Below are 23313 nucleotides of genomic sequence, written 5' to 3'. Positions count from 1 at the left end.
AGGTTGTTGGAATTATTTTGTATCTTACTTCGGGAAGTGGTTACATTGTTCTATACAAACACAAAAATTCACTGAGCTGTACATTAAGATAGTGCATTTTACCATATGTATACCTCAGTTTTAAAAAGATGAAACCTGAAGGTTTAAATCCAAACTCCTGAAGGTTAAAATCCGAACTCCTGAAAATAGTCCACAGATTCCTATTCCTTCCTCCCTCAAGTCTTGCCTCGAGCATAATTTTCTTGTGAGACCCATCCTGGCTTCCTCAGGATATGACTTCCACACTCAGGACTGTAAGCTTAGGCCTGTCCTAATCCTGAAGAGACTTTATTGTAACCGTACATGTACTTCCCTCACTAGACAGGGGGCTCAGTTTCATTGCACCCCTAGTGCCTTGTGCAGTGGCTGGCACATAGACCCCAGGTAAATGTCTGTTGAATGAATGAATGCAAGTTCACTTCATACTTGCTTTGAACTTGACATTTTTACTGAACAGTTTCCTTCCTCCAGCCTGCAGGATGTTTCCTCAGTGAGGGGAAGGCTGCTGCACAATGGCAGTTTTTGATACTCCTGAGGAGGCCTTTGGTGTCTTACGTCCAGTCTGTGTTCAGCTCACAAAGACCCAGACAGTGGAGAATGTGGAGCATCTGCAGACACGACTACAAGCTGTGAGTGACAGTGCCCTTCAGGAACTTCAGCAGTACATCCTCTTCCCTCTGCGATTTACCCTGAAGACCCCAGGTCCCAAAAGAGAGCGTTTGATCCAAAGTGTGGTGGAATGCCTCACATTTGTCCTTTCTTCAACATGTGTGAAAGAACAGGAGCTTCTCCAGGAACTCTTTTCAGAACTCTCTGCTTGTCTGTATTCACCCAGCTCCCAAAAACCTGCGGCTGTGTCCGAGGAGTTGAAATTGGCTGTGATCCAGGGACTTAGCACATTAATGCACTCAGCTTATGGGGACATCATTCTGACTTTTTATGAGCCCTCCATTCTGCCACGTTTAGGATTTGCTGTATCTTTACTGTTAGGCCTTGCAGAACAGGAGAAATCAAAGCAAATTAAAATTGCTGCCTTAAAATGTTTACAGGTTCTACTCTTGCAGTGTGATTGTCAGGACCATCCAAGGTCATTGGATGAACTTGAACAAAAGCAGCTGGGGGATTTGTTTGCCTCTTTTTTACCTGGAATCTCAACTGCACTGACCAGGCTTGTCACAGGAGACTTTAAACAAGGTCACAGCATTGTTGTATCTTCCCTAAAGATCTTTTACAAGACAGTGAGCTTCATTATGGCTGATGAACAGCTCAAAAGAATCTCAAAGGTCCAAGCAAAACCTGCAGTTGAGCACAGAATAGCGGAGCTGATGGTTTACAGGGAAGCAGATTGGGTAAAAAAGACTGGCGACAAGTTGACTATCCTTATTAAAAAGATAATTGAGTGTGTTTCTGTTCACCCACACTGGAAGGTGAGACTGGAACTGGTAGAACTTGTGGAGGACCTTCTTTTGAAGTGCAGTCAATCATTGGTCGAATGTGCTGGTCCCCTTCTGAAGGCCTTAGTGGGACTAGTAAATGATGAGAGTCCTGAAGTCCAAGCCCAGTGCAATAAAGTTCTGAGACATTTTGCAGATCAAAAAGTAGTGGTGGGCAACAAAGCCCTCGCTGACATCTTGTCAGAAAGCCTGCATTCCCTTGCCACATCTCTTCCTCGCCTAATGAACTCCCAAGATGACCAGGGCAAATTCTCTACTCTTTCCTTGTTACTTGGTTATCTGAAACTCTTGGGCCCAAAAATAAACTTTGTCCTCAACTCTGTGGCCCATCTCCAGCGGCTTTCCAAAGCACTCATCCAAGTTCTAGAGCTAGACGTGGCTGACATCAAGATTGTTGAGGAACGGCGTTGGAACTCTGATGATCTGAATGCTTCTCCAAAGACCTCAGCCACACAGCCTTGGAACCGCATCCAGAGGAGATATTTCCGCTTCTTCACTGATGAGAGAATCTTCATGCTCTTGAGGCAGGTTTGTCAGCTACTTGGTTATTATGGGAATCTTTATTTGCTTGTGGATCACTTTATGGAACTTTACCATCAATCTGTGGTTTACCGGAAGCAAGCTGCCATGATCCTTAATGAACTGGTTACAGGGGCTGCTGGGCTGGAGGTCGAGGATCTTCACGAAAAACATATTAAAACAAACCCAGAAGAACTGAGAGAGATTGTGACATCTATACTTGAAGAATACACAAGTCAAGAAAATTGGTATTTGGTTACCTGTCTTGAAACTGAGGAAATGGGAGAGGAGCTGATGATGGAGCACCCAGGCCTCCAAGCCATCACGTCTGGTGAACACACCTGCCAAGTTACATCTTTTCTAGCCTTCTCAAAGCCAAGTCCCACTATTTGCTCCATGAACAGTAACATCTGGCAAATATGCATTCAGTTGGAAGGAATTGGCCAGTTTGCATATGCACTAGGAAAAGACTTCTGTTTGCTCTTGATGTCAGCCCTTTATCCAGTACTGGAGAAGGCTGGAGACCAAACCCTACTCATTAGTCAGGTGGCTACCAGCACCATGATGGACATTTGCCGTGCTTGTGGCTACGACTCCCTGCAGCACCTGATCAATCAAAATTCAGACTATTTAGTGAATGGGATCTCTTTAAATCTGCGTCATCTGGCTCTGCATCCTCATACCCCAAAGGTCCTGGAAGTCATGCTGCGGAACTCAGATGCTAACCTGCTTCCTTTGGTGGCAGATGTGGTTCAAGATGTCTTGGCCACCCTGGACCAATTTTACGATAAGAGAGCTGCTTCCTTTGTCAGTGTTCTGCATGCTCTGATGGCAGCATTAGGTACATTGAGAGCCCTTTTTAATGCTGATGTGTAGGGGACAGGACTCAATCTCCTAGTTTGCTTAGCCTCGTTTTTTGCATTGTTTGTGGTGATGCTATGGAGGACGTTTTAATCATTTTCTCTCCAGTCCCATAGGTTATGGTGGGGTTTCACTGTTTATCTTTTATACTTTCAGTAATCTCTACCATTTATTGAGCTCCTGCTCTATGCCAGGGTATAAACCCTGCAGAATAAATGTAAATATTATTTCTATTTTATAAATAAGAAAAACTAAGGGTCAGTGACATCCTACTTAGCCAGGGTCACACAATTAATAAATGATAAAATCAGGATTTATGACAGTTTTGTTCTTTCCAGTATAGCAAACTGCTTCTGATGATGCATAGCGTTAGCAGTATCTATGCTAATGAAGAACAGAGATAACATGAATTATTCAGTCACATATTGTCTAGAACAGTACTAAGAGAAGTTTCTTTGATGATAGAAATAATCTTTATTCGTTCTATCCAGTACAGTTACCACTATACACATGTGGTTCGTGCACCTGAGGAACTGAATTCTATATTTTACTTAATTTTAATAGCCACATGTAGCTAGTGACTACCATACTGGACAGAGCAGGTCTAGAAACTTCCTTTTAACCTTTTAATTGTGTGAGTTGGTTTAAATTTCTCTTCTTCCCACTGATCCTATTGGGTGCTTGCCGAAGATGTTAGCCACTATTAGAATGGCAAAATTGGCTGGGGGCGGTGGCTCATGCCTGTAATCCCAGCACTTTGGGAGGCCAAGGCAGGCGGATCAGGAGGTCAGGAGATCGAGACCATCCTGGCTAACACGGTGAAACCCCGTCTCTACTAAAAAAAAAAAAAAAAAAATTAGCCAGACGTGGTGGCGGGCGCCTGTAGTCCCAGCTACTTGGGAAGCTGAGGCAGGAGAATGGCTTGAACCTGGGAAGCGGAGCTTGCAGTGAGCCAAGATCGCGCCACTGCACTCCAGCCTGGGTGACAGAGTGAGACTCTGTCTCAAAAAAAAAAAAAAAAAGAATGGCAAAATTTTGGACTTCAGTTATAAGGAAAGGAATCCTTCAACTGGATAGTCAATCTTTCAATGAGAAAATAATAAGCTGTATAGCTTGGGTCCCTTTTATTTAAAGAGCATATTTCCAGTATTTATCTCAGTACTGCTAATAGCCTCTGAGCAGGTGGAATGGTCACTGGCCTCATTTTGTCAGTTGAAAAAGCCAAGACCTTGTAAGAAACATTCTCATGGAAGGTAACTGGGGCAGGGACAGTGCACTGCCCTGTAGCTAATGCCATTTCCAGTGTTTGTTTATTCATGCATGAGCATTCACGTTCAGCATAAATGTTCCTTTTTCATTAATTCATTCAAGAGTGCCTGCCATATGTCAGACACTGTGCTAAGTAATGAAGATAGAGCAGAGAAAAAGATGAATAAACTCATGGAACTTCCTTGCCACTGCAAGAGAGATGATAAACAAGTAAACAAATCATTAGACAAGCTCACGGCAGATTCTGATAAACACCGTGAAGGAAATAAACACCTCAATGTAACAGACACAGGCTCCTATAAGTTCAGTGGTCAGGGAGGGCCTCTCTGAGGAAGCAACACTAAAGCCAAAACCTGAAGGATGAGAAAGGCCCATCAACACATAGGGGGCTATCACATTTATTTTTAAGAACATTCAGGCCGGGTGCCGTGGCTCACACCCGTAATCTCAACACTTTGGGAGGCTGAGGTGGGCGGATTGCTTGAGCCCAGGAGTTCAAGACCAGCCTAGGCAACCTAGTATGGCCTCGTCTCTACTAAAAATGGAAAAAAATTAGTTGGGAGTGGCGGTACATGCCTGTAATTCCAGCTACTTGGGAGGCAGAAGCATCACCTAAGCCCAGGGAGGTCAGGGCTGCAGTGAGCCATGATCGCACCACTGCACTCCAGCCTGGGTGACAGAGGAAGACTGTCTCAAAAAAATAAATAAATAAATAAAAATTCAGGTGGGAAGGCCCAGAAGGAAGAAGGGGCATGGGTCTTTGGAGAATGGAAAAGAGGCCTTTGTAGAGAGTGTTGCAAGATGAAGTTGGAAAGAAGGGCAAGGACAAATCCTGGTAGGGCCTTGAGGAGCAAGAGAAGGAGTTTGGATTTTATTTTGCAGCTACTTAGAAGCCTGTGTAGTGGGCTAGTCACTGGGGAGTCAGCCATGAATAAGACCCACTTAGGCCTGCCCTCGTGGAGCCCCTCATAGGACTGACTGGTTGCTTATGCAGACTAAGACTGGCTTCCATGGGCCAAATATATCCCACCTGTACTGCTTTAGCGACCTATGCTATGTTTCAATTTGAAATTTTTAAAAAGTAGGTTAAGAAAAGCCCTGTGAAATATATCTCTCAAGAGGTATCTGAATTCGGGCCTTCAAAATTGAATTGTCTTAGATTGCTGATGTCTTCGGTCATCTCTGAAGGAGGAGTGTCAAGACTCCTGTGTAGCTTTGTAGTGCTTTTAAAAAAAAAAAATGAGGTGGAGGGAGAGGGTCTCCCTTGCAGAAAGGAAAATTGAATGGTTAAGACTGACTCTGGGGCTTCCTTGGAACAGAAGCAAACTTAGAGCTAGCTTTTCTGAAAGTTTTGAAATAACCCAGAATACACTCGCTTTTTGAACAGGAAGTAGTACTCAGGTGGAGTTGGTATAGTCACTCATAAATCAGAGTAGTACCTTTTGCTGTCATTTCTGTTTGTCATAGAATTATCTAACTGACGTCCACTCTTTTAAGATGGGTGTGGAAATGTGTTCTCAGAGAACTTCTGAAAGGCCTTAGAAGAACCCAGTAAGAGCTTTAGGAAATTGAGTTATCATTAACATAGTGTGTCACATGCAGTGACTAAAAAAGCATTAGGTGCCACGGTAAGGGCAAGAAGCATCAGTTAATTACTGCTTAATCCCAACTGCTGGTTAGCTGATTATTCATAACAAGAAAAAAATAGGGTAGCTTTGAAAATAAGTATTTATGTCACATACTTCACAACTTGGAGAATGTGCTGCTGCATTCTTTTTATAGCTGCATAGTATTCCATCATGCGTCTGCACCATAGTGTATTTAACCAGTCCTTTCTTGGTAGACATTTTGGTCATTTCCAGTCTTTGGCCACCACAAAAAATGCTGCATTGAATATCTTTGTAGGTCATTTTGGACATGTCTCAGTATATTAATAGGATGAATTTCTGAAAAAAATGCTGGTTTAAAGGGTATTACGTTTAAATTTTTGAGAGAGTATCAAATTGCTCTCTAAGAGGTTGTACCAATTTAAACTCCATCAGCAATGTACGAGAGTGCCAGTTTTGCCACACCGTCACCCACACTGTGTATTACCAAGCTTTTGATCTTTGCTAATCCAATAGGAGAAAAATAGCACCTTATTATAGTTTTAATTTGCATTAAACGTGAGATTGAGCTTCTTTTCATATGTTTAAAAGCCATTTGTGAGCAAAGACATTTTAATGTCTGGCACCAGCCTTGAATCTAGAAATAATCTTTGCAGCATATCTAGTCTTAGCAGTGTAAATGCTGGGTCCAGGTTTTAACTATTTGGGAACCAGTCCCTTAGAGTGCACTAAGTAGCTGATAGACAACTGGGGATGCAGTTTGAAGAATGTCATAATGGATCCCTGGGTGTAGGAACCTCCGGCTCACACCTCACACATTTGCTCTCTGATACTCCCAGTTGCCTGGCCCCGTCATCTCCCATCTGCTGCTGCTCTTGCTCTGTGCAGATGCTCTTTGATGAAAAGGAGATTAGCAGGTGCTAAAGGTTATCAGAGTTTTTTTCCCAGCTGTCTGCAAAAGGAGGGCACTGGACCAGAGCAGTGATTTTCAGGCTGTGGGATTTGTTGTTGTTGTTGTTTTATTCTTTAAATATTAAGAGCCTTTTTTGAAATGAAGCCTTTGGGGAACCCTGATATACAAAAATAATTGAAATTAGAGCTGAGTTGTTTGAAGGAATAGAGACCCTGGAACCCATGCCTGTAGCCCACCGTCTCTTGGTGCCCTCCCTGTTGTGATCCATGAGACATTTCTGTGAAGCCCTAAGGCTCCTCAAGGCACAGTTTGAAAACCACGGGACCTAGTGATGTTAGAAGTTTATTCTGTGGTGACTTACCAGAGGTATTTGAGCACCACCGAATAGGGAAGACTTTGGAGAGAAAATGGCCAGCTTTCTGAAGCATTTTATGTGAGAAATACAAGGTGAGACCATCCATTCTCAAGACTCTGTAAAGCCTGTATTCTGCTAATGAGTGGTATATTCTGTACTCAGAATTTTGTCACTTGGACGTGTTTGCCAGTCTTGTGTATTTTTTCTTTTGCATATACTTTGAGCACCCAATATCTTTGTAGGTCATTTTGGACATGCCTCAGCATATCGATAGGATGAAATCCTGGAAAAAAATGCTGGTTTAAAGGGTTTATGTTTAAATTTTTGAGAGAGTTATCAAATTGCTCTCCTAAGAGTCTTTGTGGAACCCTGACATACAAAAATGATTGCAGTTAGAGCTGAGTTGGTTGAAGGAATAGAGATGCTGGAACCCACACTGGGCATATTAGATTTCCAGTGGTGACCAATGGAACATAGAGTCTGATGGGAGGCTCAGACACTGAATAGTACACACAAATAAATAGATACGCAAATATATAAGCACATATTATGATGAGCTGATATGAAGAGAAAGAGCAGAGTGCTATATAAGACATCATGTAAGTGACCTAATTTAAACAGGGGAGTCAAGGGAGGGCCTTATCGGGCAAGTTCTATGTGTTCTGAGATGTGAAAAGTGATTTGGAGTTAACCAGATGTGAAGTAGATGGGAGGTATTCCAGACAGAGAGAACGGCATATGCAAGAGTTCTGAAACAGGAAAATGCTTGCCGCATTGAGGGAACTGGAAAAGGATGAGTTAATGGGCAACTGGGAGGCCGGGGAGCCAGGCAGGGACTGAATCATGTGGGGGCTGTGCAGGCCAGGGCAGAGAGCTTATTCTGTGTATAAAGTACTCATGCCTGTTGTTAATAGCCAAGGTGATCATTGTAACACTTTATTTACAGCCCAGTGGTTCCCAGACACAGGTAATCTTGGGCACCTCCAAGAGCAAAGTTTAGGAGAAGAGGGAAGTCCTTTGAACCAAAGACCAGCAACTCTTGAGAAGAGCACCACCACAGCTGAAGACATCGAACAGTTTTTGCTGAACTACCTCAAAGAGAAGGATGTGGCAGATGGAAATGTCTCGGATTTTGATAATGAAGAAGGTAACTTGTTTATTTTGGCTTAGCTGGTTTTTTCTTTCTGAAACAGATTATTGTAAAAATGGTGAAACATCATTACAGAAAGGGTGGAAATAAGAAAAGTTACTCATAACCTTACCAGGCTAACATAGCTATTCTCCTGTTTTGTGTAATCTTTTTCCATTCTTTTCTGTTACAAAACTGTTTTTCCGTGGTTGCAGCTGTGTACCCTTTTTGTGTTTAGTTATAAGCAACTCTGCTTATTGCCGTTGAATTTTGATCATTAATGTTTTAATAGCTGTTACTAAGTGTCCATCCCCTGTAGGACATTTAGGTTGCTTCTGGCTTAATAATAACTCTAATAAACAGTGCTGCAGTGGATGATTCTGTGCATGTGACCTTTTTTTTTTTTTGCATATTTCTTTAAATTCCCAGAAGTAGGATTTCTGGGTCAAGGATATGAACATAATTTAATGCTTGCCAAATTGCCTTTCAAAAAGGTTGTGTCAATTTATACTTTTCCTTCGGCAGTGCAGGATGAATACTGGTTTCACCACAGCCTTACCAACATTGGCTATTTCCAGTTTTCTTCCTAAATTAATAGGTGAAAAATGGTTCTTGTTATCTACCTTGCATTTCTTTGATTACCAGTGAGGTTGAATGTCTTTATAAGCTTCTTTCCTAACAGGTTTTTTCCTTATTCCCATTGTCTATTTATATGCTTTGTCCATTTGTTTGTTGGTGGGAGGAGATTGCAGTCTTTTTCTTACCAATTTATATGATAAAGAAGAAGGGAGTTCAGGCTAGTTGAAGCTCTGGCCTGTTGTTTTATTCACAAGCTCAATCTGGAGCTTCAGATCACGGAAGGATTAATAAATTATTAGGATCTCCTCTGCAAATATAAAATGCCAAGTCATAATGAGCTTGGTGGTCTCAGAACCATCCTAAATCGAACCGAGTCCCAAATTAGTTTGTTAGGTTGGAATAAAACATTTCTTTTTCTTTTTCTTTTCTTTTCCTTTTTTTGTTTTTTTCCTCCTTTTGGTGATCTCCACTGTGAGATTCTGGTGAACTGAAGCCAGTACTTCCAGCAGTGTAACAGGAAATAGTAGCTTGATGCCACTCACTACAACAAATTCCTTCTAAATAGCAGAAAAGGCATCACAGGGCCCAAATAATGATTTATGCAGAATTGAGTCATTGCTCTCCCCGAGGACAGAGTTTTCTGATCAGAAATCTATCAGGCTTTTTCTTCTCAGATTTGTTTCTCGAGCCAATCCAATCCTTTTTGTGAACTGCACCCTTCACCCAAACCTGGAAATGCTGAAGCAGGGGAGGCATTCTGATCCCTCATAATCCAGATTTGCCATTCTTGTTTAAAATTTGAGCACTGTCAGTGAATCCATTCCTTCATGATTAGGATCTTCTGGTGTCAGTTGATGTTCATGTAGAGCAGACTGAAAGAGTCAAACCCTTCTTCCAATAACAGGAAAATCCACATCCCTCAAATAAGATTCTGCAATAGGTGAATTTCAAACAACAAATTCCCCTCTGGGGAAAAAAGCGCAGGCCTATCATGCTTATCATTCATCAAGTACACACCACACACTTGGCATTCTGAGGAATGTTTGCCTCAGTGCTGGCTTGACATGAGTTTTTTGTTTTAAGCACATAAAAGCACCTTGTATATCTGAGGTCCCTTTCTCCAAGAAATCCAAGCATTCTACAAATGCATTTTAATTTATCTTTTCAGCATCTGTTAGAGACAGGTGCAGCCTCTACTGTAAGAGTCTGTCTTTCCAGCAGAGGGAACTGAAATGGGAAAAAGTTAAGGGAGCAGTGCTCTGCTCAGTGGAAATGAGCACAGCTGGTAATCAGGGTTGGCATGAGGCTGGGGGCTGTAAGTAGATCAGGAAAATTTTTCAGGGTAAGGATTTTGACCTGGGTTTCATGCAATTCTCAAATCTTGTGGTGATGTTTCCGTTTACAAACTTACATCTATCTCATGCAACGCAGCACTCTAGACGGTGAGAATGATAATGACTGGTAACATCTCATTTAATGCTCTCAGTAGCATGTGAGGTATACATGCTCTATCCCTTTTTTTCCAGATGAGGTAATGTAGGATGAAAGAAGTTGCTAATAGGTTTTAGAGGCAAGACTTGGTCCAACCTCCTCTAACCAAACCCCATGCCCTATGAACTATACCAAGCTGCCCTTGTTACCTCACCTACAAAGATAAGTAAGGTTTGATTCTGGCCATCAGAAGTTCTTACAGGCTGGTGGAGAAGACAGATGTGCACCCCCCCTTTTAATCAAAGGATGAACCAAGAGGAGACAAAAAAGTGAAGGACAGAGCAGAGGCCAGCCATGGAACTTCCCAGCTTCAAGGCTCCTCCACACGAGAACCCTGCTATCTCTCCCCTTTTTTTTTTTTTTTTTTTGAGACAGAGTTTTGCTGTTGTTGCCCAGGCTGGAGTGCAATGGCACGATCTCGGCTCATTGCAACCTCTGCCTCCTGGGTTCAAGCGATTCTCCCGCCTCACCCTCCCAAGTAGTTAAGATTACAGGCGCCCGCCACTATGCCCGGCTAATTTTTGTAATTTAGTAGAGATGGGGTTTTGCCATGTTGGTCAGGCTGGTCTCAAACTGCTGACCTCAGGTGATCCACCTGCCTCAACCTCCCAAATATCTTGTTTTTATCTTAAATATTCATTAATGGAAATTTAGAAAAGACCAAAGGCATAGGGAAAAAAACTGAAGTCATCTGTTATCTCATTACCCTGTCACTTTTAATATTTTGCTGTACTTCCTCTCATGCAAAAACGTATGTAGTAGTGTTCATGCTGCATATGCAATTTTGTGTTGTGCTTTTTGTCTTTTTAAGACAATATTATTTTATAAGCATTTCTCTTGTCATTAAAACCCATGCTTAGCCTGGTGTAGTGGCTCATACCTGTAATCCCAGCACTATGAGAGGCCATGGCAGGGGGATTGCTTGAGCCCAGGAATTGGAGACCAGCCTGGGCAACATAGTGAGACCCCCATTTCTACAAAAAAATTTAAAAATTAGTTGGGCATGGTGACATGCACCTGTAGTCCTAGCCACTCAGGAGGCTGAGGTGGGAAGATCACTCGACCCCATAAGTTTGAGATTGCAGTGAGCCGTGTTCACACCACTGTACTCCAGCTTGGACAGAGAAAGGCCCTGTCCCTAAAAAAAATAGGGACCTCATAAAATGCCATTATATGGCTATACCATGGTTTCTGTACCTATTCCCCCTTGAGTGGAGGTGTCTCAGTCCATTTGTGCTGCTGTAACCAAATACCTAAGACTGAGTAATTTATAAAGAACAGAAATTTAGGTATCTCTGTTTTATCACTCATACAACACTGCCCCCAGTTGTGCTCTTTTTCCAGAGGAACAGTCAGTCCCTCCCAAAGTGGACGAGAATGACACCCATCCAGATGTGGAGCCACCACTGCCATTGCAGATCCAAATAGCCATGGACGTGATGGAACGCTGCATCCACTTGTTGTCAGATAAAAATCTGCAAATCCGCCTGAAGGTCAGTGCGCAGCTGCTTCTCTGCATTCCCAGAGTAGCAGGACTAAGGTGTGGCCTGGTTGGCAGTGGCTACACGGATGAGCACGTAGCTCCCCTTATCTCCTGGTCCACGTGTGGTGGCCAAGAGAAGGCATCAAAAGGAATTTGTCTGTGGGGTGACAGTTTTACATCTTTCTGTGTCTGCTGAGATGCCAAAGGGAGCTAAGTCTCCTGCATTAAAAACCACAAGTTTTGGGGATTCACTGAATCTCCAAGGAAAAGAAAGCCATGTGCTTTGGAAAGGATATTATTTTCTCAGCTATGTAGGATGCAGGTTTTAATACTTTAATGAGATCATTCTTCCAAGCCTGACACTAGCCCTTATCTCTCTGTTTTCATTCTAGGGAAAACTTGAACACTTCCTAATATAGACTGGCTTGCTGGCAGTTTGCCAAGCAGCACCCCCATCAGCAAGGGCTGAAAGCATGTAGTAGTGACTGCAATAACAGGACACAGTGGGGTGGGGTAGAAGTGGGGGGCAGGGCTTTTAGAATCACCCTGGAGAAGACCTTACACCCAAAGGGAGACAGCATTCCTCCCTACCCCCAAGCAGGAGTGAGAAATACAACTGTTGGCCAGGCGCGGTGGCTCACGCCTGTAATCCCAGCACTTTGGGAAGCTGAGGTGGGCGGATCACCTGAGTTGGGAGTTTGAGACCAGCCTTACCAACATGGAGAAACCCCATCTCTACTAAAAACACAAAATTAACCGGGCATGGTGGTGCATGCCTGTTATCCCGGCTACTTGGGAGGCCGAGGCAGGAGAATCACTTGAACCCAGGAGGCAGAGGTTGTGGTGAGCCAAGATCATGCCATTGCACTCCAGCCTGAGCAACAAGAGTGAAACTTTATCTCAAAAAAAAAAAGAGAGAGAAACACAACTGCCTTAGTGACTCACTGTTAGTAATGAGTGTACATTGCCTTGCTCAGGGGTGATGGGCTAGGAAACCCTGATCCACAGATTATCTCAAATCTCAGCACCTGTGTTGTGTGGAGTTTGTTTAGTCTTCCCAAGACAGCTCTTAGCATTCATCTGTTGTTCCATTCAGCAAGCACTTACCTTTTTACCTGCACGGCTTTAATGTAGGTGCCTGGCTGATACATTCAACATACTGCTGTATATCCTTCAAGACCTTCCTTTTTGTAGAGGATTTGTAGCAGCTGTATACATACCATAATTATTAAGAACATCAGTGTTGGAGTCAGACCTACATACCTGAGTCAGTCCAAATCCTGTTTCTGCCTCTTATTAGCCATGTGACCTTGAGTAAGTTAATTCATCATGTTGAGCCTTAGCATCTTCATCAGTAAAATGAAGATGATGGTACCTACCTCACAGGGTTGTTGATTATAAATATAAAACAGCATGAAATAAGACACATACACTCATTCATGTGCTAAATGCTTATTGAGGACTAGTGCAGGTCAGGCAGAGGATGTGTAGAGGGGATGATGCAGACACAATCCCTGTCTTCATGGAACTCCCTGTCTTTTGTGGGGAGAGAGGCAATACACAGACTCATACATATTGGAGAAAGGCTGTCAAGGTAATAGCACGTTCTATTTGATAGAAAATAGTAATTCACCCATGCAGCAGATACGTGTTGGGAACCTACTCGGTGCAAAACCCTGCTGACTAAGACAGAGCTTACCTTCTGATTTAGCCTAGGTCATCGGGGAAGGCCTCTCTGAGGTGGTAACATTTCTCAAGGCTGAGAAGGAGGCAGCCCTGCAAAGGGGCAAGGAGAACATTCCAGGCAGAGGGGAAATGTGCATCTTTGAGTCAATGAAATATAATGTAACTTGTCCCATTAATGACAGAGCTCAAATTCCAAGCCTGTCAGTGATACCAAAGCCATTTCCACTCTGCTCCCCTGATCCCCTGCTCCCCACTGTGCAGCTGAGCTTTCTCTTACTCCCTGGCCTAATTATTCACCCCTCAATGGCAGGGTCTCTTCTGTTCCAGTCTCAGTGTGGACCAGCACATAGTAGGCGCCCAGTAGGGTTTACTGCTTTGTGTTGGCCGGCTTCTCTCTGTCTTGCAGACTAACGAGTGCCTCGCCCTGTGAAGGTTGGGCATCCATGTGGGAGGGAAGCCTGCGCTGGCCGCCCACGCGGGAGGGAAGCCTGCGCTGGCCGTCATACTGACCGCTGCCTGTGACACTGATGCAGGCAGTCTCTTTTCAGTGAGTTTGAGATATAAGAGATCAGGAAACAAGGAAGGTAAAATATCAGTTTATATGTAGGGTAGCCTAACCCTTTCTGGTGAGATTAACCTGTACCTCAACTGCCTGCTGGGCCTCTCCATGTAGTGGTAACAGAACTTGGTCTCCCCTAGCCGCTCAACTTTCTCCTCCCGCGTGCTCCCCATCTCATTCAGTGGCATCTGCATCTCTTCAGTTGCTACCCCTGAACCGAAGCAGCTCTTTTCAAACCCCCACTTCCCCTCCCCAGTATCCAGTCCTTCAGCAATTTAAGCCACATCATCTCCAAAACAGATATCCAGTCCTTTCACTTCTCTCCTCTGCCGCCATCACGCGGCCACATCACTTTGCTCCTCTCATGTGGATCCTAAAGGGCCTCTTTGTTTCTCTGTCACCCTTCAAGTCTCTTCTCCACTCAGCAGCCAGAATGACCTTTCTAAAACATGAATTGTATCATGTCACTTTCCTGCTTAAAACACTTTGACGACTCCCCACTGCACTTAGTACAAAATAAAAAAAATTCCTAACAAACCCCTTTGTAGTTGGGCCCCGTTTTACCTCTTCTCTGTAATGCTCCACGCTGCCCTTCTTTCACTTCTTATGAAAGCTCTGTTCCACCTCTGAGTCTTCCTCATCACGGTTTCCAGTTGCATGAATCTTCACAGAACTAACTCCTACTCATCCTTTGTGTCTTCTTTTAGAAGCTCCTTCCCCAGCGAAGCCTTCCCAACAGTCTGTGGTTTAGATCCTTCCCCTCGTTTCTTTGCATTTCACCTTTGACTTCCCTTCTTGTCCCAATTGCTAATCATCTCTTCATTTAGGCGTTATCTAATTAAGGTCTTTCCCCAGCTGACCATGAACCCTGCGAAGGCAAGGAAACGTGTATTTTTTCCCTGTGTGTCCCCTCAGTACCTAGCTAGTGCTTGGCATGTAGTCAGCACTCAGAAAACAATTATCCAATTAATATGTTTCTAAATGTTATTCTTTGAAAATGGTGACTTGATCCCAGGTATCTGTTTTCAAGCCTATACCATCTGCTGAAATCGTGTCTCTTTCAGGTCTTGGATGTGCTGGATCTGTGTGTGGTTGTTCTTCAGTCCCACAAAAACCAGCTGCTTCCCTTGGCTCATCAGGCCTGGCCCTCGCTCGTTCACCGACTCACACGGGACGCCCCCCTGGCAGTGCTTAGAGCCTTCAAGGTACTGCACCAGCATCCCCCATGGTCTGTTGTGAGGGTAGAGTTAGTAGGCACAGAGCTCACCGGGGCCTTTTGGATTGGTTCTCTTCACCCGATTGCAATGTCACATACTGTGAAGAAAGTATAGAAACATAAGAAAAGCACAAAGAAGAAAGTAACAGTCTCCTTTTGAACTTGAAGCAGATGAACTAGTAGATGAAAAGGCCAGGCAGTAAGCTCAGCACTCCTCCACAAAGGAGTTTGTCTCCTTACAACCACTTTGCAAGGTAGGTATATTGTCTTTACTTTTGGCAGAGGAAGAAAGAAGCTCAGAGAAGTTAAGGAATTTTCTCACCATCGAACAGCTAGTAAGTGATACGAACCCAGAGCATTGAGTTCACACCATATTTGCACTGCACAGGAGTCAAGGCAAAGGGGCTGAGGTTCTAGCAGTGGGCATCCTCTGCCCAGCTGAGTGATGCTGACAAAACCCAGGACCACCCATTTTCGTGTTGGGCTTAGGAACACCTAGCCCACCTTTCTCATAGTGTTGTCAGGGATAAAATGGGACTGTTTGGTGAAATGCTTTGAAAAGCTAACAGTCCTATATATATGTAAGGTATTATTCTCCCTGGCTTAGTTTGGCTTACATTAGCACGGATATTTTAGCCTTATTTATATCCTTTCTTGTTCTAAAAAGCCCTTTAGGCAACCTGCAGAGATACATACCACAGCAAGCTGCCATAAATTAGAAGAAGGTGCGCAAGATGAGGCAGAGAAAAGATCTGTAGGGACACAAAATGAAGCTGGTAATGCACCAGATACCGTTGGCCAAAGTAGTTTGATCTTCTGTAAATTCTTCAGCATATACTAGACCAAATTAAAATATTAAAAATTGTTAATGTTTTTTTCCCAAAACAAAATGCACAAAATGATACGTGTGTGTGTATATGTATGTGTGCCAAAGAAAGAGGGAGATTAGGCCAGTCGCGGTGGCTCATGCCTGTAATCCCAGCACTTTGGGAGGCGGAGGCAGGTGGATCACAAGGTCAGGAGTTCAAAACCAGCCTGGCCAAGATGGTGAAACCCTGTCTCCACTAAAAATACAAAAATTAGCTGGGCGCAGTGGCAGGCGCCTATAATCCCAGCTACTCAGGAGGCTGAGGCAGGAGAATTGCTTGAACTCGGGCTTCAGAGGTTGCAGTGAGCCAAGATCGTGCCACTGCACTCCATCCAGCCTGTGCGACAGAGTGAGACTCCATCTTGAAAAAAGAAAGAGATTAAGGGAGAGGGAGGTGGTATTGCTAAATCTTATCCAGATGTACTGCAGGGCGGGGTTTGGTGAGAATTAATAGGTTGTCTGAAATAACAGCAAGCATAGAAAAATGAAAAAAAATAAAGATGTGTACACAATAACTGAGGCTGCTTTCCCCATGCGCAGACACGATGATGACACTGAGGTCTATAGAAGCTGTGCCATTCAGCTGAGGGACCTAAAATGAGAGCCTTGTTCTCTGCAAAATGAGCAAACACTGTGCTGGTTATGCCTTGCTTACCAATTTTTAAAGAAATTCCTATTATCCTGTATACTCAGTCTTGTGCAGCAGGGCAAAACATTTCAATATGTTCTGCTAGAGAAAGTTTAAAACAAGACATGCAAAGAAACTATCTGTTCTGAAAGATAGAATGAGGGTGATGTGCATAAGAGATTGTGCAGCTGAACAGAAGGAACACCGAGTCGGCTGCAACTTCAGGGACCCTGCCTTGGTTCAGCCCAGGGACCTCGGCCCAGTCACTAACCTCCTGATGCCTGCATGTGGCAGCAGCTGGACCATAGTATTTGTGTTTGCTCAGCTAGCTAGAGTTAAAAGCATACATATTTTCTCAAGGGATGTTAGGAAGATTCAAGAAATGATCTATGTGAACTGCTTTAAGCTCTTCTCTTTTTTTTTTTTTTTAACAAAAATGGGAGGGAAATCAAGATATTAATCATATTATTCATCCAACCCAAGATTCCTTTGAATTATTCCCCATGTAATCTGTATTTATGGATAGAAGCAGCCATGCCTTGGGAGCAGAGACCTCCAAATTCATAACTGTCAGAATCACAAACCATGGGCAAGGAATTAACAGCAGTAATTCTATTTTTTTTTTTTCCAAGCAGAGACCTAGATGAAATCGAATTACCAAGCATTCTTTAGCTCTCTTGCTGCCTTGGCAATGTTCACTCACCAGGTTGGGGGCTGTTTCTGCAGGTTTTACGTACCCTGGGAAGCAAGTGTGGTGACTTTCTTCGCAGCCGGTTCTGCAAAGATGTCCTGCCAAAGCTGGCTGGCTCCCTAGTCACCCAGGCCCCCATCAGTGCCAGGGCTGGACCAGTTTACTCGCACACGCTGGCCTTCAAGTTGCAGCTGGCTGTCTTACAGGGCCTGGGCCCCCTCTGTGAGAGACTGGACCTAGGTGGGTACCAGGCAGTTCCACCTGAACACACACACTTAGCATCTGTCTCACCCCTGCCATCATGCCCTCTGCTCAGTCGTGCCCCCCTCCCCTCCCCTCTGTGTACCTCCTTCCGTCTTATTTTGGCCTCATTTGTCCATTTATCTTGATGTGTTCTTTGGCGGGATGGAGTAGAGAGCCCAGGGCATCTTGCCTAGCTGTTGCAGTTTCTCCAGACACAGTTGGTCACTGCTTGTCCCAAATGAAGTGCAAGGGCTGATGCTTGTTTTGTTTTTCTTTTCTGCAGGTGAGGGTGACCTGAATAAAGTGGCTGATGCCTGCTTGATTTACCTCAGTGCCAAACAGCCCGTGAAATTACAAGAGGCTGCCAGGAGGTACGTCTGCCTGATCACCCGCATCCCTTTACGTTTGTTCTAAATTACAGATGGTTTGCTAATGGCAAGCAGAGTTGAGGCATCTCTGCTCTTTTCTCTGTCTCCCTGCCAGGTTAAGATAATTCTTTAACTGTGCCAGCACTAGAGATGGTATTTTTACTAGATGTGTTTCTCTTTGCCAGTAACCTTTTCCTCTGCTGCAAAGTCAGCAACAATTCCAGAGGGTCAAGAAGCAGAAAGACGGTGTGCTAGAGAGGACTCAGCACCCTCCTGGTTGGAGGGGAATCTGCTTCTAGGCCTGGAGACCAGGTGCCTGGCACTTCTTCATGCCTTGGCTTCTTCAACAGCAAAGTGAAAGTGCTGGGTTCCTGATATGGCATATGTCGACTCCACGGCAGGTCTTAGATGGGCATCGGTGCCATGAACCCTCACAAGTGCAAAGCAAAATTGTTTGTGTGCAGGCAGGTGCACATGTGCCTTTTTCTAATAGGAACCATTCATAGGTTCTAATAGGAATCTGTGACCCGAAGAACATTAAGAGTTGCCAGACTAATGGCTTAAAGGGCCTTTTCTGATTCTGAAACTAGATGATTCCAATTTCTAAGAGTTTGACCATGCTTATTTGAGAAAAGCTGTATCACCTCTAGGAGAAGAAGCTGTTGCTGGTTACTTTAGGACTAAGAGCTAAAACTCTGAGCACAACAGCATTCCCCAGACATGAGACCCCAAATCTACTCTGCCCCTCTTCTCCAAGCTTTCCTTCCAGGTGGGAGCAGCCTGCATCCTGGAACTGCCATCCCAGGGTAGGTCTGCTGCTGGGGCGAAAGCTGGACCTGGCACTCTGTGCCGCTCTGAGCCCTGCAGCTCCTTCAGCCTCACCAGCTTCACGCCTGCAGCGGAATCCCTGCTTCTTCCTAGCTGCTAGAGGCACATCTCTGATCCTCTTCAGTGGGGTGGGAGTTAGGAGTCAACTCATTCCCTGAGGGGTGGAAAGGCTGCTCTGACTGTGCAGTGAGGAGAGCCAGCTTGCTCCTTAGAAACCTTGCACTCCCTGGGAGTGATGGTAATATCTTCTTGAATTGATTTATTGTCCTTTGCTGTTTTTTGCTCTTGATTTCCCGTTTCCTTTTTTTTTCCTGTCCCTTTCCCGTCACATCCCTTAGTCCCAGAATCAGTCATAGTTTCGTGAGCACAGGGGCGCATCCTAACCAGCTTCTGTCCCCAGGCATTTTTATTCCGTACAGAATCAATTTAGGGTGAAAATAGTCCTCCCTGGGCGGTGCCCCTGGAGCTGATTGTGCTGTGATTTAAAGTGCAACTCAAGAACATAATGAGTTTATCTTGAAGTAAATCCTTTTAGATGCCTATTACAACCAAGAGTTAAAGGTCTGATTTTCACATTCCCCATCCATTCTATTTTTCCTACACCCACTCCATCCCATCCTTCAAGTTTAGAACCATCAAATAAGCTAATATTCTCAATTCATTATCTTTTCATTTCTAATTCTCTTTTTTGCTGCTGAAAGCAATTAAACCCGGAATTGGACCTTGCTGAATCTTGAGCTGGTGTTCAGGGAGCCTCAGGTGGAGGAACACGCAGCCCCACCACTTGACCGCAGCTCCCTTTGTTTGCTCCAGCACATTCCGTTCAAGTGTTGAGTCAGATGGCCTCCCTCCTGATGGGCAGGGAGGGGGACGAAGAGCTAGGTGGATTGCTTCACACATGTCACTTGCAAACTTATCTTGAAGTTGGGCAAAAAAATCAGTCTTGATCCTTGATCAAGAGCTGATTTGGCATCTTGATGCTGAAATTAATAAGCTCTCTAAGTGGGAGAAGAAGCCTGAGACAATAGGAAACCTGGTCTCTCTGTGAGCCTCATTACTGCATGGAGAGAGGGGTGGGTGGGTGGGCCACTTAGTATGGAAAAGTCATACCTGGCGGCTGGGTGCGGTGGGTGGCTTACGCCTGTTATCCCAGCGCTTTGGGAGTCTGAGGCAGGCAGATCACGAGGTCAGGAGTTCAAGACCAGCCTGGCCAACATGATGAAACCCTGTCTCTACTAAAAATACAAAAAGTTAGCTGGGCATGGTGGCAGGAACCTGTAATTCCAGGTACTTGGGAAGCTGAGGCAGGAGCATCACTTGAACCTGGGAGGCGGATGTTGCAGTGAGCCAAGACCGCACCACTGCACTCCAGCCTAGGTGACAGAGTGCAGTCTGTCATACCTACTAGTACTGAGGAACCAAGTCCCCTGCATGAGGTGGAGTCCCATCTCAGCACATGGCCCTGCCATCCATCCTGTTGTTTGTTCTTAATTCTTCTCTTTCCTTCACACCCTACATCCATGACCAAAAGTAAACCCCGCCTACCTCACTTGGAAAATTGCTCTCAAAACGACACCTCCAAGCCACTAGGCCAGGCCAGGCCACCATCATCTCCCACCAGAACAACAGACCTCACCACTGGTCCTACTTCCAGTCCTGCCCCTCTAGGTATTCTCCATACTGCAGTCAGAATGACACACTTACACACGCTTACCCTCATGGGAGAAGAGAAAGCTGTGTTCGTTGCAAGGGCCCAAGTGGGAACCTTGGCTTAGTATTCAGAAAAGCCAGAGGTAGTGAGTTTCCGACCCTAGGCAGATGACCAGCTTGTTTTGGAAGTGGCTCTCCTGTCTGCCAGAGGGCTGGTGAGGGAAGCTCTCAGGGCAGGAGGCTGCTCTGAGGCCTCCTGTCTTCTGGAAGGAGAGGGATGTGCACCAGCCCTGTAGAGCAGCCATGTCTGTGGGCCCCTCTGGCAGGTGGGCTTAGGACCTCCAAGGGGCGCCTTCATTGAGTTGGGGTGGAGGCAGACTTAGCAGCCCCATGAGAGTTCATCTTTATGTGCATCATGCTTGGGTTTTTCCTTGCTCCCATTTGCTTTTCCTGGCTCCAAAGAATGACCAAACCAGTGTTTGCTTTTTTAATTTGCCATATTAAATATAGCCTTTGTGGCAGGCTTTTACATCCAGGCAGTAAACTCTAGAAATGGACATTGATCAGGGGGTGGTTGATGTAACCGAGGTTGTAAATGCTAAGAACGGAGATGCCATTCCAGTTTAATGCTTTTATCTAGCAAATGTGCCTTGTATGGAGGGGGCATAAATCTTCCAACTGGGGAGGCATGGGGGAGGGGCAGGGGACGGTGGGGGCAGGGTGTGACCTTGCTGTGTGTTACCACCAGGTGTCACTGTTAACTGGCAATGCAAAAAAAAAAAAAAAGCCAGCTCCCCCAAAGTCCCTCTAGTTAAGTAACTTCAATGGATAACAAATGTGCAAATCATATTTGTGGTGTGGGAGGAGGGCTTAGCATACCAGGAGCTAAAAATAAGACAGTGTCCCTGAGGGTAGGCATTGGATTACAGACAACAGGTCAGATCAGCCACACCCCCATCTCAGCCAACTGCAGTGGCAAACTTTGCTGATTGAAATTCTCAGTCTCCAGGATGTCTCCCGGCATGCCCTGGGCCTTCACAGTTGTGTGCCTTTCTGTCCAGGTAGCTTTTGCCTCCTGTACGTGAAAGGAATTTGAAAAGAGAGCATACACCCCAAATTTCTGTTTGTCCTTCCAGTCCATACATGTACTTAGCCTAGTTGAACTCCATTAAAACCATACTCCTTGGGCCAATCTCTTAGCAGACTCTGAGACTCCCTGGCTTTTGCAGTGAGGTTTTATATCATCCAATGAGCCTTTTACCCTGGGCTAAAAGGAAACAAAACTAGACAATACTTTTCAAATTTTTGAAAAGATGAAGTCAGGCCGTGTGCTGTGGCTCACGCTTGTAATCCCAGCACTTTGGGAAGCTGAGGTGGGAGAATCACCTGGGCTCAGGAGCTCCAGGCCAGCCTGGGCAACATGGCGAAACCCTGTCTCTACTGAACATATAAAAATTAGCCAGGCGTGGTGGTGTGCACCTGTTGTCCCAGCTACTTGGGAAGCTGAGGCAGGAGGATCACCTGAGCCTTGGAAGGTTAAGGCCATAGTGAGCCGTGATCACACCACTGCACTCCAGCCTGGGCAACAGAGTGAGACCCTGTTTCAAAAAAAAAAGAAGAAGATGAAGTCAGTGCCCAACAAGTCTCATAATAGAAAAATAAAGCTTTTAGGATGCTTGGCCTCCACCCCCAGTCCTACTCCCACCTGCTAACCCCAGAGCCCAGATAGGGATGCAGGGTGCCAGCAGGTGGTGACCAGCTGGTGTACCTTCTGGCCACGCAAGTCCTGGATGCTGTTATTGCTGTAGCCCCTGATGGGGCGCTGGGGAGGTTGCCATTCCAGCTCCCTCTGCCTCGCCATTGTGTGTGAGAGAAAAAGTAGCAGTCTTGCTTTGGACAAACCGAGGTTCAGATCTTACTCGCCATGTGACCTTGAGCAAATGATTTGGCTTCATTTCATTTTCTTCCTCTGTAAACTGGGGGTGATGAAAACTCCATTCTCATAGGGTGCTTGTGGATGAATCACATTAGTATGTCCAAGGAGTCTCCAGGTACTGTTCTAGGGACTGGAATTAGAGGGAACAAGATAGGGGCCTCTACCCTCTGCTTATGTTCTGAAGGTATATTTACATCTGTGTACACACCTATGTGGGGTACATGTATGTAAGTTTCCCAAATATGTTATACATGATGTGTATGTTACACATACACATAGACACTGGCCACAGAATTTCTAGTTGTAAGCCTGCTTCATCTTTACTAAAATCTGAACTGGGGATTTCACCTCAAAAGGATCTTTCATGTTCATTGTGCCACCACTGTTTGCAGAAGTCAGGACCGGGTTTGAAGGTTCATTTACTGACTGACTTCCCTGCTCTCTTTCTAGCAGTAGGATCCCATCCCATCAAAGAACCAGCTGGTGCCTTCAAACCCTGGACGAATACAGACTGGCACAGGCTCATTCATTTCATCCCTGTCAGAGCCCCAACTCCTCTCTTTACCCACACATGAGCCTATTATATTTGAACGGATGAGGAGCCACAGAGGTGATCCATTAGTTCAGCTGAGCTTGAAATTAGTAGCTCATCCCCTTAAATGGTGTGGGCAGTTTGGCTGAGCTTGGACTGCAAAGCTGTTCCCCCTTGGATTGCACCCAGCATGGAAATGAGGACACACCTAATATTTTTTCCTTTTGACACTTGATTAATAGTTGACAAATCCAAACCCAAGTAGTTAGCTTTCCTATTATCCATCTTTTGACAGGCATTGCTGGTTTTCTTTTTGAGTCCCATTGTTCTAAAAATACACTCAGATCTGAAGCTGTTCACTGTGCATATATAGGCCTGATTTCATGGTGTCAAAGATAAGAGACATCTG

At 44.8% G+C, this 23313-nt stretch overlaps 1 protein-coding gene and 1 long non-coding RNA gene across 5 annotated transcripts in view; one reads left to right on the top strand and one right to left on the bottom strand.

Annotated features, from left to right (window-relative positions):
* The window catches only part of TTI1 (TELO2 interacting protein 1), a 50645-nt gene that overhangs the window by 19325 nt on the left and 8007 nt on the right, over positions 1–23313 (top strand). For 3 of the 4 annotated variants that reach the window (XM_003805013.5, XM_055105060.3, XM_008966405.5), the window contains 6 exons: positions 511–2853; positions 7964–8164; positions 11561–11709; positions 15009–15149; positions 17383–17587; positions 17874–17961. In XM_003805013.5, the coding sequence (XP_003805061.2) occupies positions 552–2853; positions 7964–8164; positions 11561–11709; positions 15009–15149; positions 17383–17587; positions 17874–17961 (3086 nt within the window). In that variant the 5' untranslated portion in view covers positions 511–551. Of the gene's footprint in view, positions 1–510; positions 2854–7963; positions 8165–11560; positions 11710–15008; positions 15150–17382; positions 17588–17873; positions 17962–23313 lie in introns of those variants that run through there. The other variant, XM_034947546.3, reaches the window with a different exon arrangement.
* Positions 8066–14966, bottom strand: LOC117977256 (uncharacterized). The gene is made up of 3 exons (XR_004668287.1): positions 14509–14966; positions 13399–13475; positions 8066–8201 (listed from the first exon to the last, which is right to left on the bottom strand). It is a non-coding gene; the product is annotated as an uncharacterized LOC117977256 (long non-coding RNA).

Source organism: Pan paniscus, chromosome 21 (genome assembly GCF_029289425.2).
Source record: "Pan paniscus chromosome 21, NHGRI_mPanPan1-v2.0_pri, whole genome shotgun sequence".
Taxonomy (NCBI): domain Eukaryota; kingdom Metazoa; phylum Chordata; class Mammalia; order Primates; family Hominidae; genus Pan; species Pan paniscus.
The sequence above is the reverse complement of the archived record's forward strand: the minus strand, read 5'-3'. Positions and strand labels throughout refer to the sequence as shown.